This window comes from Neodiprion pinetum, chromosome 2, assembly GCF_021155775.2.
Source record: "Neodiprion pinetum isolate iyNeoPine1 chromosome 2, iyNeoPine1.2, whole genome shotgun sequence".
Classification (NCBI taxonomy): domain Eukaryota; kingdom Metazoa; phylum Arthropoda; class Insecta; order Hymenoptera; family Diprionidae; genus Neodiprion; species Neodiprion pinetum.
Window position 1 is genome coordinate 23,065,072 of NC_060233.1, and position 17,142 is coordinate 23,082,213.

Below are 17,142 nucleotides of genomic sequence, written 5' to 3' on the forward strand. Positions count from 1 at the left end.
CAAATTTTATTTATCCGTAATAATGTGTTTAACTTTTTTCCCTTCAATCAATATTTAATATCTAGTATCAATTTGGCCTCAAATAAAGGCTAAATAATGAAATATCTGTAACTAGTTTAAATTCGTCATTTCACCTACTAATAGCATAGTTTTTATTTACATTTAGCTTCTTTCCCATTTTTCTAACTGAGCACTCCATCGCCACCGCTTTTTGCGTATAAGCGATTACACAACAGATTTAACTTTTCGTTTGACTGAATCGGACTTCAAATAAGTTCAAACTAACTTTGAATAAGTGATTTCTGCCGGTTTTCGCAATTCAAAAAAAAAAAGTTGTGTGCAGTTGACACGTGGTAGAAGTGAAACCTTCAGAAACTAAACTGCGAGAGAATGAGGAGAATGCAGTATGAGGAGTGGAATAATTATTCATTTCATCGCGTCGTTTCATTTCGTTACATAGATAGTAATTTCATTTCGTTTCATCGAGTTTCAAATCACTCCCGTGCTGAAGAAGTTTTCACCAACGGCGCTGAAGAAGTTTTAACTTAAAAGAAAAAAAAAAAATACCAATACACAACTATCTCTAGTCGAATGTAATGTAAAATGATTAGATTTGTATTATGTCTACATCATATAATTCTTTTGATAGATTCCTCATAGATTCTTTATGATACATCAATACTGATATGTTTATTCGATCTATCTACATTACACTGTACATGAATGCAACATATTATTAAAAATCAATATGCGCCAATATAATTTACATTATAATCCATCTATATCGATTCAGGATGTATTTGTAGTGTCGGAACATTTTTTGAAGTCCGAACTAGGTTTTCGTTGAGTGCTGGTGGAACATCCAGCTGCATCAAGTGTCGCATTGTCTAATTTCTCTGTGTCCGTATTAACGCGAAGTGCTGAAAATGTAAAAATATATCATGATGACCTTTTACTGTTCATTTTTATGTCTAGTAAAATCAACCCATATCATCAAGAATAAGTGATTGTACCAAACTTTCCTGGCTCTACTTCTCTAGCCTGGACAATTGTAGTTCGCACCTCTCGTTCAACTGCCAAAGCGAACTCATTTAACTGATGGAAAATGAAATATTCCATCAATGTTTCAGATTTTGTACAAATTTTTGTAATAAAATTTTCATAGACTAACCTTCTGTCTCAACAAAAATACCAGATTACATTATTTTTTTTATACTTTCAATGATGCACTCTCAAAAAGTGAAAATCACTCACTTCTGCAATTTTATTTTCATCTGTAACATCCTTGCATTTTCTGTACTCTTCATTTATTTTGTTTCTTGTTGCTAAATAAAAAAAACAAAATATTAATACATGTGGAATGCCACTTTGACGTGTCTTTTTTAAATGGTTTGAGGTGTTGCAATAATTTATTGTGCCATATTTTAAAAGTATTGTCACTTTGAAAATAGTTTCTTAGATTTCTTGAAATTTTCAAACCAAATAAATTACAGAAGCAAACGTATTTTATCCTTATCTTTCCTTAAATTTCTAAAAGACTAAATTTATTTTAAAAAATTTTCGTTCACCTTCCAAAGCATATTTGTCGTCTTGAAATGTATTCATGCGCGTTCGATGCAATTTTTTAAACGTCCCGAGCACCTGAAATCATCAGTCTTTGCATTTGCAACTATAAAACAAGAAACGCAATGATAGATTAAGTTTTGCAGGATTTGGGAAAGCAGTATAATTAGAAAGAAGACATTCCATGCCAATTATCCAAAATGGGAAACTTTTCTTTGCTTCCATATTCACTCAAAGGAATGAAATATCTGCCAATTATTTCAGATTTTTATGCAGACTTGTCCGATGACAATTTTATGCACAATTGACTCATTCAAAACTGAAATCTGTGACAAAAGACTCTTTTCTCAATTTCCCAAGAGGAGTTAAATGAAATCTGATATAGCGTATTGATATCACCAGTCTTCACTAACTTATCTCTGTCTCCAGAAATAAGTACAAAATTCGTTAACCATACAAAAAAGTTGTTAGAATCAATCTATTGCTAAAAATAAGTAAGTCTACAAGTACAATGCCATATTTGCTCTCTGTAATAATTTATATCTAACTATTATTATAGTAGAAAAGATTTTAAATACTAATTGCAGAATGAAACATACTGTAAGAAAAAAAAATTCGACTTGATTGTTCTTGGTAAAACAATGAATAGCTTGTACTGTGTGTTGTTTCGAAGTTATCTTTGAATACCCTTTATAACAGGGTCTGTTCAATACCGTTGACTGATATATTCTTCAGTCAACGTCAATACCATTAACACAAAATTTTTCATCTATTGCTGTTTTATTTCACAATATGTGTTCAAAGACACTCCAATTAAATAAAATGAGGCTGAAGTTACTGATGTTATTCTAATGATTAACGTTTTGAAAAACCGTTATTTCAGAATTGCAGGAGTCTGAAATTCAGAAAACGTAGAGTTCAGTGGTAATTCATAGTTTGAAACCTTAACTACTTCAAAGTCACTATAAACTTGCAAAATAGTAATTTTTTCCCCCAATGTTTCATTACGTTAACGTTACTAACTTCGGCCTCATTAAATGAATAAGTTAATTATGAAAGTTTACAGTTTACACAATGCAAGCATGTCGTCGAACCTACTACCAGTTCCTAACCAATTCATGTAGGAAAAACACTTGGAACGTTGAGATACCAAGATGCCAGAAAGTGACGTGCGCTTAATTGAATCTTTTTCAAAAATTACCTGCCTCCGAAGATTTCCACTCATTTTTCGACCGATATGATTTGCTCCGACAACGAAAACGTAACACGCTTGAAGTTCACCGAGTTGCCCCCCTTCTTCTGCAACACTCTGCAAATCAGCTGTAAATTGGTAAATACGGGCATTTGGGAGCACGTTTTGTCGCGCCGATTGCCGGGCGGTGGCAACGAGAAGTACTAATAGCGAGGTAAGCCTTCGATGCTTCAATTTTCACCGACTCAAGCCAGCTCAAGCTAACTTTATAAGTAAGTTCTCGTATGAAGTACCGATATGCTTCTTCCATGATGGCTACATCTTGTTAGCGAAGTAACCTCATCCAATTAAAGATTGCCAGCCCTGGGCAACATTTTCTGCAACTTCGGAGAGCCAAGTTAAGTGTTGGTCGGTAATTTAGTGAGCGAAGACTGTGGTGTCCGGTCGATAATAATACATTTACTGCCTCTTTCTAACACACGACAAATGCATGAAATAGAAAGAGGCAGAGAGAGGCAGGCCGTCGTCCCGTCACCACAGATCGCGTATCTAATCTACTATAATCGCTTATGTCGGTATGTTACCATTCAATTTATGTCGCGAATAAATCTCCATAAGGCTGATGTGATTCTCTTTTATAGAATATGGCTGCTCAATGCTTTAAGCGATAATGGCGATAACTGAATACTACTTGAGACAGCCAACTGAACGGGGCGTTTTCAAGATAAGTGAGAAACGTGGTGCGGAGCGTCAATACGAATATTTTCTACTGTTACCGACTAATTAACATTCGGTCTCATAAGTGAGTCGGTAAGTATAGAACACTGCTACTACCTCCACCTGTCGTGCCCTATTGCTTGCTTCAAAAGAATACCCATGGCTGGCTGTTTAGCAATTTCGAATCGTCAGTCGACTGTTCAAGTTAAGAAGTTCAAGTGCCCTGGTTCGACGATTTCGACGTTGACGTATACTATATGTCCATATATCAACTTCCACGTACTTCAAATGCGAAAATGGGCATAACAGCATAATCCAATATTCTATTCGAAACAAACGCATTCCATTGTAGCACATTTGAATTTTACGTAAAAATCAATAAGCTGCATGAAAATCGCGATAGTACATTGTAGTTTTTACACCATTTTTTTTATTTCCGTTTAAAAGCGAAATATTTCGGTATGTTTTTGTTACGTCAACTTCACACACTGACTTAAAAGCAGCCATTAGTAGACCGTTCGTCAGTAAAATCGGACATTGTCAGATTAAAAACCGGGTACAGTGTATGCAACGAAAATAATTTGGCGTTAATTAGATAATCTCACATAATTCCCTACGCTAATGAGCATACGTCGAGTGGCGATTGCGTATTTAATTTCATTGACTTGGTCAGATCCATGCTCTTCTGTTCAGGACCAAGTTGACTCAAATATTCCTTTCAAGCTTCATATTCAGATCTTGGGCAAGTTAGATGTCATCTCCGATATTTCATCGCAGTTAGTTATTGGTCGTCGGAAACGTGAATTATATCGCTATTATGCCGTGAAAAATAATTTGTGAATAAAAAAGCTATTGTCGAGGCATTAGTGTAGTAAAATTTGGATCGTTGAACTATTACAAGGAACGTCTCAAGTGATCGTGATAAGCCTTATATCAGCATACTGTTAATCAATTAACTGACTAATACTAAGATATAGATAATAAATGGATAATAAGATGGTAGACTGAAAGACTTGTACATCTGTTAAAAAGTTTTTTTTTCCATATGATTATTTTTTAATTTCATATGAAAATTTCCTACCGCATAGCTAATGTTCGATTATATTCGTCCTTCACGTACATAACTAAAATCGAAGCGACTGTCAGGCTACCAAAGACCCAATAACTGGACCAACGTTCACCTATAAAAATAAAAATAAATTAGATTTAGATAAAGAAATGCAACGACAGAGTATGTTGTAAGTGGGGAATATTCTGCCAATCTGTTTGAACTTAGCGTACGGGCAAATCAGATGAATGATTGTACAACATAAATGATTCAATCTAACCTGAAACTTATAAAGATGATTTCGAAAAATTTGATTGCAAAGTGTTAATAATGGTTTGTAATATCTCACTCATATCAGGCAGGAAATAAGAGAAGTAAAATGTTGCGGCCACGAAATTGGCCAAAAAGATCATGTATCCCCCTACAATAGCTTCGGAGACCGGATAGGCAATTTCGGAAGCTAATTCGAGAAATAAGGCGGGCGTTGCCCAACTAGACGAAACTCCGAGAGCCACAGCTGTGTAGAATTCTCCTTTGGTGAAGGTCAACACTTGCTTTTCCAGCAACAAAACCCACAAGAACATGGCTGAAGATGCAACAAGTAAAACGAAGATGGCGATCTTCAAGTGACCTGATAAGTATCGGAAATCAAAGTACTTTCTTATTTTTACGCTGAAATATTAAAGGAGCAAATTTTAGACCTAAAATAGCTTATATTACTGACCTTGGAATATATCCATCAGCCGTGATGCGCAAACACCCAGAGAACTACCCAAAATTACTGTCCAGAAAGCCAACTTGTCGGCTTCGCCCTGCAAAGTTGAGCAAATCTATACACGTACATATTAATAATTAGCCGTTCCGTTACTTTCACTAACTGTAAAACCAATTGTTAGGATTTCGTTATATAATCCTATAGTATACTATAATTCTTCTGCTCAAATTTTTTTTCCGACTGATCATCGTTTTTCCGTCCTGCGTTACCATTTGAGTCAGAGACGCGAATTCTAACGACAAGCATTCGCCAATGCCGGTCAGCGTGAGTGGCCGTGTTTTCAATTCTTACCTGAGTTACAGTCGAAGCAAAAGCCATCGTGATCATTGCGAGCCATGGTCCAGTCACTCCTTGGCTCAATGCTGCGGCTCCACAGAGTCTCCACACGCTGACATTGCTTCCATGAAAATGTACATTTAGAGCCATTTGGTCATATAACATCATGCACACTGTACGCATTCCCTGCACGACGAATTATTTAATACAGGTAAAGTGACTGGCCCACAAAGTATCGACGTGAATTCCCAATCGATTGTCTACATTACTGGTGTGTTAATGACAATCCTCATACCGATGATACTTAAAGTGAGACCTAAAAAAAAAACTCATCCCTTGTGGGGATCGAACCCACGACCTTTGGATTAGAAGTCCAACGCGCTATCCTCTGCGCCAAAGGGACATGATTACCCGGATAAAAATGTTATATTTAAATCTAACCAAAAAAAGCAACATCCTGTTGAATCGTAGATATTATTATTCCGCGATTATTCAATTTTTCAATATGAAGCAAAGTAAAGAAACACATATCCAGCTTTGACTGAAATGGATTAATAATTATTCAACATTTTAATAACAATGATAAAAATTAACCCAATTTGATGATTATTATATAAATTTCAGTAACATTTCGATACCAGGAATGCATTACCGTTGCACATTACATAAACAGTCAACGAAACTTTTTTTGCACAAATATCTGGCTTCAGTAATTGGGGCATTCGCGAAAAACCATTTTTCACTTACGTTCGAACCTATAAAAACACGAACAACAGTAATAAAACCGTGGTTATTAATGAATAATTACACAAGTGTGCAAAAAGATTTTTTTTGCTCTCCTTATTATTGCGTCTAATTATAATAGATTTGATTCGAAATATAGTAATGAAAATTATGTACCACGTATACTTTTCATATGTTTTTTTTTAAATGTTATTTTTGCTTACAATCAAACACTAATGATAGAAACAATATTTATTAGAAAAAATTATAAAGTCAAAAAGTTTAAACATCAGAATCGTCAGAAAATCTACCTATTAGTATAATTCTAGTCATTTTGTAGTTTTTGGCATTGGCATTTTGCAAGTTCTTGGCATTCCGTAACTAAAATAAAATAAAATTTACTATTAAACAAGTTTGATGTTTCTAGTATATTTATATTTTTTTTACTCTGTGTACTCTAAATCCAAGTATTAAAAAATAACTACAAGTTAGAATTTAAAGCAGGAATCTAAAATACTTCGAGGTTACGATTCAAGATAGGTATAATATATTTATATAATGTTTTGAAATAAAAACTTTTTTATTCGCTGTATAGTTTAGAATAAACATGAATTTTCACTACAAGTATAAACTTTATGCAAAACTTACCAAAGTATCCAGCATGGAACGAAAATAACCACTAGACAACTTTTTTACGTACTGCGCGCCATGAAGTTACAACGAGAACTGCGCAGGCGCATGTATTGTTGTGAAAACAATGATAGGCGATATCTTTTTTTCTCTTTCTATCAGTTTGAACTGGTTTTGTATGTACAGATACTGTTTAAATAGATTAGAGTAGTATGCAAAAACAGAACACAACAAATTCTCAGTTCGGAATAGTAAAAAAAATATCATGTAATATATACGTGATGGCAAAAAATGAAACGCAGATATAGATCCGGCGCATTACAACCTTTATATCTATAATTTATTTTTTGAAGAAGGCTTTCATCACAGACCTGCGTTATCAATCGCCTAGTTGTAAAAGGTAAAATGAGTTGTTTCCGCAACGTGATAAACAATTAGGTTATTTGATATTTCTAGTGTGGCATTACGGTTGTAACTAGGAATTTTGAAAGGTTGTTACGAAAGATAAAAATACGGGAACCATTGATTACTTTGAATTTCTTCATTTATAACCACGAAAGTGGGAATATAGACCTTTACTTTTTTAACGCGAAACCGTGTAAAGCATTCTATGAGCTTAATGAACTCTTGTTATCCATTAGCCCAGGTGACACACGGAAGAGTTGGTGTCTTTTAGTGAACCTAAGTCGTTTAAAAAGCGTTTCATCGCCAGGAAGTTTGCGACGTGATTCAACACATAAGATGCCTTAACAGCACGATCGAGAGACGACCAAAAGTTTCACGGAGCAAAGTTCGGTTCGGAGACGTTTCCATTTGCAAAACAAATGCGAAATTATGATTAATCTCATTAGGGTGCCGTTGGCTTGCAAATGTCTTTGAGACAACAAATTTTTTCGTATCAAACGTCTTTTTGTCGTCTTTCAGCTCCGGTATTGTTTCGAATGTTGCCTACAATAATTTAATTACTTAATCATAAAACAAAATAATTATATATATACTCTTATTAAACTGTTATGTAAAGAATAGTTATATAAAGCTTAAGTGAGTCCATATCTTCCTGTTTTAACGACAAGCTTAGTACTTTTGCACTCTCGAAAATTTGTCCAAAATTGCTGCAATCTTGAGAAACTTTAAAAATTAATAGTTTATAAAACTGAGAAAACTGTGTAATTCATTGTATACGGTTCCGTTCTCATAGCACATGTTAAGTTAGCATTACTGAAAACAACACTTACGTTAGTCTCTCAATTTTCCGTCGTCATATAATTTAGCACGATTCTAATTCCAGTCACGTCACAAAATTGAAACTGATTTTATAACTCGAGAGTAGTGAGAGGAATAAAATATGCTTTTCTGAGTTTGTCGATAAAGAAAAAAGTTGCGAGATTTTTTTTACGAATGGTAGTTTTAAATGTTTTCCACGTTCAAGCCAGCATATCTATATACACGAAAAATTCCAGATGAGCTACGCCCTTTGCTAGACTCAGAATAACAAAAAGGTCTGACACCTGGCAAAAACTTTTTTGAGTCACTACAGGAAAAGAAAGCAACTCATTCACATACTCACTGGGTCAAGTAATGGAGTGACTTGAAAAGGCCGAAATGACCACTGGAAGCTGGTGGGCGCGGTCGTTGAAATTTCGCCGTAGGCGTAGGGAAGAAGCACAAGAAACCGGCCAGAATCAGAAAGAGCATGACGAATTCTGCGCTTCAAGGACATCGAATAATATATATACCTCATTTTTCACATTCGTACCTCGTACCTCGTTCATGGTGACGTGATTATTTCAACACACCGATGCGCATCAGAGACATAACTTGAGCGCGTACGGAGGAAGGATTTGTGCCATTTATTACACTCTTATTCCCATCTGGGATACTCCTGGTACGGAGTGTAGGTGCTGCTACTATTGCCGGCCCCACCAAATATGAGCCAGCCACGCCAAGTTGGTTGAAACAGGCCGAGATGCCTATACCGAGAGCAGGATAGTAAACTTACTTGTTCCAAGTTTTACTTTTGCAATAAGTTCAATTCAAACACTAAGGTCACGCAGTACTCCTATATTTACCGACTGAGAAAACTCACCCTTTGTCTTCCGACATTAAATAAACAAGTGAACGGAAAGGGTTTGAATATTGCACGAACATAGTCTCACGATGGCTCATTTTGCTCTTCATTCTTCCCAGAATTGCGCAAAGTATCTCAGCTATGCACCATTTGGCCCCTGAAATGCGGGAAATATGGGAATAGTAACATGTGTCAAAAAAACCACACATTTGTTTCAACGATTGTCGGAGTATGAGTAACTTTCCTAAATTCCTCGACAAAATGGCAAGGAACCGTCGAAATTGGAATCCTTTCCGTTCGTTTGTTTATTTATTTAATATATGGGGAAAAAGGGTGAGATCGATCTTGACTGTTAGTAAAGTTAGCAGCCCTATTAAAGAATTCTGAAGATCAACCCATTTGTGTGGATATTGTCAATTGCAGATGAGTGGCATGATCAATCCAAACAGGCGTGAAAATATTCGTTTCATAAAACATGACCTATAGTCACAATTTCATGTCCGTCGAAAAAGTTTGTAGTTTTGGTGACATCACTGACCTTTGAAGGGGGGGGGGGGGGGAGGAGTCAGTGACAAACACCATGCTTATCATGTAATAGAAATGCATATTATTTGCAAAGCCTACAGTTGAACGGTTAAAGTCAAACGAACACGCTTTCTGTGTGTTGCATCTGTATTACGGCAATTGAAACGTATATGATGCATAATTCATGGTAAACGTGAGAGCTTGACTGGTGAAAAATCGACAACTGTATCCGTTCACCCTGATTTAAAATGTGAGTTAACAACCTTACAGTTTACCTGTTGCTGTAGTTCGTTGACCAGGAGGAAACCAAGTGGCAGAAACCAGCGCCGCGGCGGGACCAACAATCACCCCTGACAACCCGTTCATAATCGCTGCGACGTGTGCTGATCTATAATTTCAGTATGATCAAGAGATATGTTGAAAGAAAAATATAGACACCATTTTTGCTAAATTCGAGAACTTTCGTAAGAATCGAGGTCATCGTGCAGAATAGCTCAAGTAGTTTTATACGTGACAATTTCGTTGGAGCTTCTCAACAACTACTGCACATTATTAGAATCAACAATGGTATTTAATTGATCCCGATTTTGGAAATGTATTCTTATATTTGATTTGGTTGTATGGATGCTCTCAGCGCGTATTTTCAATGATCTTATGAGTGTAAATACGAATGTTACACACATATAGAGAGCGAGAAGTTGAGGCTTGGGCGAGGATTACGGTTAGTCTGGCAGTCAGTCGGTCATCAAACGTTCAGACGTAAAGACTTGTATCATAACGTTTGGCAAAGCAATACGTCAAAGTTTTATTCTTATCATTGTTCTTATCTTGATTATTTTTCCTATTAAATTACAATAGCCACGAACCCTGTTGGGAATTTTGAATATAAAATGATCGCGGCCGACTCACCGACAACGGCTTTCGTGAGAAGATAAGTTTTTATTGAATTGTCCCCTTGTCAATGTAAAACGAATATGTCTCTAGACTGGGACAATCTCTTGAAACTTGAAAATCAACTGCGCATGCGCGAGTATTATCGGCTGTTCGTACAGGCTGGCCATCCCGAGTTTCAACTGTCAAACTGTTTCTGGCTGCGATGTAGTTGATATGAATTTTCGGGGTTAGAATCTCAAATAATTGAGGCAGTGACTCAGAAAGGTTTGGGAAGCATTTGTTATTCGGTCGGACAGTTGATTCTTCAAAGAACAGTCGGCATTCAATGCTTATGCTCTTTGAAAATTCAAACGTAAACATTATGTATACGTTAGTCTCCTGCATCGCAAACAAAAATATCGCGCGTTAAAATTTCACCGACCAATGAGATTGAATTATTTGGCGCATGCGCACTTGATTTTCAAGATTCAAGAGATTGTCCTAGTATATTTATAAACATATTTGAAATTTAAGGAGACTCATTGTACTTTCTGAGTATTCGTTAATGCATGTATTGTGTGAAATGAGTGAACGAAGATATAAAGGATAGATGAATTGTGCTTCATGTTGTGTTTGCTATTTCTTCGTTAATCATTAAATCCATTACAATCTAAGATATTCTCTATACACTCAATACTGTAGATAGTCAGTATTTTTGAATATTTAATTGATCCTCGCTTCGAATACCCAACCCGACTATTGATTGTAAAATTTTTCTGTAAACGTGTGAACGGTGATCAAATTATCCCCACAAATTGAAATGCGGTGAAAACGTAAGATACTTTTAAGACTGTGTATGACTATGGTAACTTGATTTGGTCCATAATACTCAATCAATATGTTTTGAACATGTGTGAACACAACACATCTCTCGTGTCATCTAAGAAATTAGACTAAAGCAAAAGGTTTGTGCAAATGATAATCAAAATGATAATAAATTACAACCAATTAAAATTGACGATACGTGATGTCACGCTGTTAAGAGGTTCAAAACATACACGGTGAAGGCAGTTTCCTGTGATGTCAGGCATCGAAGAAACGTAGCAATTGTCGATATAACGGCAGCCGTGCGCAACGGCGCCTTTAATCCTGCAACACAAATTGCATGCAAAGTTGGTTGATCATTCGCCAGTGACAAAGACCAATTATCATACATCGACACTCCATTGGCCAAATCATGGATGATTGAGGCACCACATAAGCCCAGACGTAAATCAGAGTATACATGTATGTGGGGAATTCCAAGTCAAATTAGCAGTCCATGTACCTTACCCTCTTTGATTTCAATCACTTTTTAGTATGATGTTTTTACCAGCCCAAAAGGGCCTCCGAATTTTTTTCCGATTTTCCAACTATCGGTGAAATTTCAAAGAAATCGAAAACCAATTGCAAAAACGCCGTTTTAAAAAATGTGAATTAACTTACTCAGATTCTATGATTTGAAATGTGATTTTTAAACAACACTCGATAACGGAATCACAAAATATACTATTTTTTTCCCAATTTTTTAGTTTCCCCACGTCAGAGTTTGTATTTTTTTTTTTTAATTTTATTCCGATCTAAATAGATCACGGAATCATAAAAATAATGTGATGCTGTAATCTATTGAGATCGAGAGAAATGAAAGAAAAAAGAAAACACCACTTCCGATATAGAAAAACTAAAAACTTGCGAAATAAATAGTAAGCATTGAGATTACATTATCATGTGGCGCTCAAAAATCACATTTTGAATCAAAGGCTAAGTGTGAACTTTTTCAAATTTAAAAAAACGCGTTTTAGGAATTGGTTCTGCGATTTTGTATAAAGTTCACCACTGGTTAAGGAAAATCTTGAAAAATACCCGAGATACATTTGGGTTTGTAAGAACATTATACTAAAAAATTATCAAAATCGAAGGTGGTGAGGTACATGGGCTGCTAATTTGACGTGGAACACCTCATACGCATAATGGAGATATTTAGATCGACTTCTTACATTTTTATCTCGAATATAATTCTAATACAAATTACTCCGGTTCACAAACATAACTGGCGTCAAGTTGATAACGTAAATCGGATTTTGTTAGACGAATTTTACAAGATATATTTCATTTCCGCATTTCCAGTGACGTCTAACCAATTCTTTGAAATATAAATTGCAGTTTTTTGAATAAGTTAGAAACGAAGATACCGAATCGATCGCGATGTCTTCGTATCTCATACGTGATCCTAGGACTTAATTTAGATTGTTGTCGCCGAGATTTTTATTGAATAACACCCAAGAAGTCGAATTTTAATTTTTCTATCACCCTAGATTCAGCATAATTTTTATCACTTACGCGTAGAATAAAGCGAGAATGTTATTTCTATTCGGATTCAAAGTATAGGCGTTCCTGAGCGATATATCGCTTCGCAACCGGGTTATCAACTAATCGTTTTAGCTAATTTATGTGCACACACCGAAGGACGAAAAAATTAAGGCGAGAACTTACAGTTTCGTTTTCTTACATTGACTTACGAAAGAGTGAAGTATGCGAATTTTTTACAGAATTAAATACGGTACAGTTCACAGCACCGTATGACATATTTCAATATTTTGTATCTCATACTTGTAAATTGCGATCTGAATATTGCAGGTATCATGATGTATATACTCAGGACTCATACGCGTATAAAGTACCACAATTCAAATCAACAAGGAAATTTCTTCTGGAAACCTATGGTGTGATCTATCGGCTGCTCAGATAGTTGGTATCAAATCCTTGTAATACAGTGTTAACACATAGCGATTGTCGTAAAGTTACACAGGACGACAGTAGAGTTAAAAAAACGCTAACAGAACGCGAACTGATCGGCGCAGTCCGTGTCCGGGGGTTGGTCACGGACAATAAACACGTAGGGTTGGGCGTCAGAAACAATATAAGTTGTTATACCATGCCGATTGAGAAACCAACAGCTGGGTAGACAGCAGGAGAGGTAAGCGATGCATCCCCAGTTGGATAGTAGAGCGACAATGCTCTTCTGCCAGGATGGGAAAGCAAGCATGGCCGAGGTGGCGATCGGACCCCAGGTATTCCCGACGCAGCACTGGGCGAAAGTTAAGGCGCAGAAAAGAGCCAAGGCGTTCCATCGTTTAGGCGACGCTCGTCTTTCTCCCTTGTTCACGTCCTGCAGCAAAAGGGACGCCCTCTCTTCGTAAATCGTGTGTCCTGATGCTCCGGGAGTACCGACGTCGTAGGTCTTCTTCGAGACGTCCGCTCGTCCGATTATTACACTTCGTAAATCACCGCCGATGCGGAGACTGCGGTCATCTGGAGAATCGAGTGATCAATTTTTGCATACCGATAAAAGGAAGGTTGGCGTTGTTCTGGGATGAATTCTCCTATTGGCATAAATGCCTTGCCTAGTAGGGTTTCCGTCGAGACTTCTCAAAGCGAAAATTCTCGGGAAATCTGGCTTTACTCGAGACGGGAAAAAAGTGTCGAGAAAACGAGAAATCGCGTCTTGATTGCATGTAGCTGTAGATACTGTACTGTGTGTTTGAATTAATGATTTTTCTTGTGAAGGTACTCCAGGTATAACGTACTGTTTATTTAATTGAAAGACTGCGTGATTAATATTTTTGCTTACCTCAGGAAGGAAGCTAAGATACTTTTTCAAAGTACCTACTTTTTGATAAAAAGACAAATTAAAAGTTTTAAAGTTTGATTGAGTTAGTTTTGTTGGAAAAAATAAGCAATTAAAATTTCAATTTAAACAGAACTAAATAAATCGCAGATGTTGATAATTATTAATAAGCTTAACTTTGTGTTGCATTTAATTAACAATTTTGTGATTTTTTTAAACTTCTAGAAATTTCTCGAACATTTCGGAATTCTCTAGTCCCGAGAAAAAAATTGTGTCGAGAAATCAGAAGCCCTGTGCCTCGCGCAAATTTCCTCATATTAATTGGAATCTTTCGGAATTTCGACCTTTCCGAAATTTGACCATTCAGCGACGTGACTATTTGTAAATTTAAAAAGGTTAGTTCTGTCTTAAAATCGATGCTTTTCCTTATTTAATTACGCGATATTTGTAAATATAGTATTTATTGAATCATAATAGCTACAAAGATATTTTTGAAAATAGAAAAGTGGAAATTACTGAAATTATAAACATATAAGCTTAGATATCGATGTTTTATTTCAAATTGCTTGATATTGCGGTGGTTAAGAAACTAGTGGGTTCATTCGATTTCACTCAACCGTGGCTCAATTTTACTCAGAACACTATTTTCTACAAAAATTGCATTTTTTCGATTTAGCTATTACCAAACATAAAAGGTACCCGCACCATCATCGTTACTATACTTTTATTCGCTTACATTTAATAATTACTATAATTGGACTTTAATGCTACTCCGCTCAGGCCTCGGAAACATCCTGATATTCCCAAATTTTATCAAATTGTGTATTCTGTCCTAAAAATATCACATAAGTTTTCAAACTCGAAAACAAAATTCACAAACATCCTGAGATGGAAAGAAGAAGGTCCAATTAACCCCTTTATTGTTAGATTTGCCCTTTGTCTTGGATAATAGAAACTCATCAATCTCTATATTTTTAATTGTGCAAACTTTCAACGGTACGATGAAGAAGTGGCGAATTTCACGTAAAAGCCTCTACTCGCTGAACATAATTTGAAGGTTCACGTTTCGAAAGCAGTAGAGAATATTGAAAATCCTGAAAGCTGCTAGGCGTGCAAAAAGGTGAAACTACTCACATCGAAAGCAGTACGTAAAACAGTTGTAAACGAAGAGTAAGGTAACGTTGCATACCGCTGTTGCAGGTTAGCTTGATCTGAGTTGCAGCGTTCTTTTTTCTTGGCCTTTTTCCACTCTTGGCGATCTCGAGGGAGCATTTTGTCCTGCGACATCTGTGCTTTTTAGAAGAACTTCCGTATTTCATTTAACTCTTCGTCCCATATGTAGGACTGATTAAAATAGGTATATTTCCAAGGTTCAAATGAATTGACGTTATGTTCCCTACGGTACATCAACGTCAAAGAAGTAGAAAAAACTGTTCTACGAAACACCGGACTACACGATGTGAATAAATGTACGAAACAATCGCATCCCACAGCCATGAAGCTCATTCCGGTTTGATCGATATATCAAGGGAAGAAAACTTCACATACATGGTAATGAAGTATAGAATTTTTTTTATCCAGGTATTCGAATATAGTTGTTTGACAGTTGAATTATACGTGATCTATGTCGGGTCTGTGTCAAAATTCTATTTAAGAAAGAGTTTGACAGATACAATCGTGATCTTGCGTTAGTGTAGGTTGGGAAAATACTCGACAAGAAAGAATACCGTTTTATACCAACTTCGTCAACGAGGAAACTAAAATGTAATTACGATTGATCAAGCTTGACCGAAAACTAAGTTCCTGAGCAGTGTAATGAAACTTAATTGTAGCTTGTGGTGTTTCGAAAAAAAACAAATTTTTTTTTCTACGTAATAGGTTCAAAAGTTCCATTTAGGTATAAAAATACGCCTGTTAAAATTTGTACTCTTAATATTAAAATTAAGAGGTTGCGCGTCGTACTTTTTTTATCTACCATACGAATAACATGAGAAAAATGGATTTTGCTCCTTCTGATTTTCATAACTAGCTAACGATGCGTCGTACTGTAATGTGAATTTTTCGTGACCCTTGAAATTTCGTGACCCTTTCGTCGTAAAGAAGATTCACAAACATATATTTGTAGAGAATTAAACACTCTTCAAAAAAGATTTTTTATTATTTTTATGAAGGAAGCAGCTTCTTCTTCAGCATCTGCAGCCAGAAATCATGTCGACTGGCATAATTGTATGTAGGTATAATGTGTATGCGGAGATAAAGCACCTATCGAAACTTTAGAAAGCTCTCCTTTCCACTATTATAACGTCGAATGTTACGGGGTTTGGGTATCGGCCAATTGTCGCTGGATGTGAAATCGACGTAATTACATTTCACGAATCAGCTCCGAGAGACAGGAGCATGCGCCTCGACGAGAAACTCTTCGACGCCCCCGCGTCATGCGTCACGTTCAACGAACGACGCGGCATTCCCTGTGTTATATAAGGGATCATGCTTGTGGAAACTTTTTTTTATCAAAATTAACAAACGACAACGGTTTGAAAAAAAAAATATCGAATTTAACCTATTTTTTTTTTTTTTTAAAGAGGTTTCGGTAAAAGAAATATGAAGATTTCAGAAAAAAGCTTCTTTAGCAAGATAAAGAACGACGTGAAGAATACCGTGTCCAAATTTGAGACAAATATAGCGGTTAAAAAAATCTAAGAAAAATAAAAATAAACGTTCAAAAATTTATTTTCTGTACTTCATGAGTGTTTTGATTCGACTTAAAAAATCAAAATGGTTATCGTATTTGACCAAGAAAAAAAATTGCGAAAATCAGTTACTTTACACTAGCATGATTCCTTAAGGGTGAAGGCCGCCGTGACGGACGAAAAAATGACCGATTTATAAGAATTTTTTTCACAGGGATAACTAATTAATAAAACGATCAAGGATTGTTGGTATTTTATTAAGTGTATATCGAATTTGTTTTATATAAATTTTTATTAAATATCCCCAAAGTGAAACAGAAAAATAAAACTTCAATAATTCGTAGATTACATATGATAAACATTTTGGCAGGAAAATCGTTTTACAACTTTCGAAT

The 17,142-nt window shown here is 35.8% G+C and overlaps 2 protein-coding genes and 1 non-coding gene across 6 annotated transcripts; all 3 read right to left on the bottom strand.

Annotated features, from left to right (window-relative positions):
• Positions 1-661: 661 nt before the first annotated feature.
• Positions 662-3,022, bottom strand: LOC124212076 (complex III assembly factor LYRM7). Of its 4 annotated transcripts, none has more exons than XM_046611816.1 (5): positions 2,769-3,022; positions 1,569-1,641; positions 1,255-1,325; positions 1,014-1,095; positions 662-920 (listed from the first exon to the last, which is right to left on the bottom strand). In XM_046611816.1, the coding sequence occupies exons 2-5, from the start codon at positions 1,603-1,605 to the stop codon at positions 790-792; spliced, it is 321 nt and encodes a 106-aa protein (XP_046467772.1). In that variant the 5' UTR covers positions 1,606-1,641; positions 2,769-3,022; the 3' UTR covers positions 662-789. The 4 variants fall into 4 exon arrangements, with proteins under 4 accessions (XP_046467772.1, XP_046467771.1, XP_046467770.1 ...); XM_046611815.2 differs by having other exon boundaries at positions 1,569-1,669; positions 2,769-3,020; XM_046611814.2 differs by having other exon boundaries at positions 1,569-1,669; positions 2,765-3,018.
• A 914-nt stretch (positions 3,023-3,936) lies between these two features.
• LOC124212666 (solute carrier family 49 member 4 homolog) lies at positions 3,937-15,376 on the bottom strand. The gene is made up of 11 exons (XM_069133175.1): positions 15,247-15,376; positions 13,364-13,741; positions 11,449-11,539; positions 9,793-9,905; positions 8,721-8,894; positions 8,492-8,627; positions 5,587-5,692; positions 5,245-5,332; positions 4,870-5,151; positions 4,554-4,653; positions 3,937-4,284 (listed from the first exon to the last, which is right to left on the bottom strand). Exons 1-11 carry the CDS (start codon positions 15,374-15,376, stop codon positions 4,254-4,256), a joined length of 1,629 nt encoding a protein of 542 aa, XP_068989276.1. The 3' UTR covers positions 3,937-4,253.
• TRNAR-UCU (transfer RNA arginine (anticodon UCU)) lies at positions 5,902-5,974 on the bottom strand. Its single transcript has one exon. It is a non-coding gene; the product is annotated as a tRNA-Arg (tRNA).
• Positions 15,377-17,142: the final 1,766 nt, after the last annotated feature.

What these genes read in the sequence shown, in the direction of transcription:
- LOC124212076 (XM_046611813.2), bottom strand. Translation starts at nt 2,788, where the DNA reads ATGAGTGGAAATCTTCGGAGGCAG. An exon ending in CGACAAATATGCTTTGGAAG is followed by an intron (nt 1,326 to 1,568) that starts GTGAACGAAAAT and finishes TTTTTTATTTAG; the next exon opens with CAACAAGAAACAAAATAAAT. An exon ending in AGTAGAGCCAGGAAAGTTTG is followed by an intron (nt 921 to 1,013) that starts GTACAATCACTT and finishes TTACATTTTCAG; the next exon opens with CACTTCGCGTTAATACGGAC.
- LOC124212666 (XM_069133175.1), bottom strand. Translation starts at nt 15,376, where the DNA reads ATGAAATACGGAAGTTCTTCTAAAAAGCACAGATGTCGCAGGACAAAA. An exon ending in TCAACGAACTACAGCAACAG is followed by an intron (nt 8,895 to 9,792) that starts GTAAACTGTAAG and finishes CTCTCGGTATAG; the next exon opens with GCATCTCGGCCTGTTTCAAC. An exon ending in AATCGAACATTAGCTATGCG is followed by an intron (nt 4,285 to 4,553) that starts GTAGGAAATTTT and finishes ACGGCATAATAG; the next exon opens with CGATATAATTCACGTTTCCG.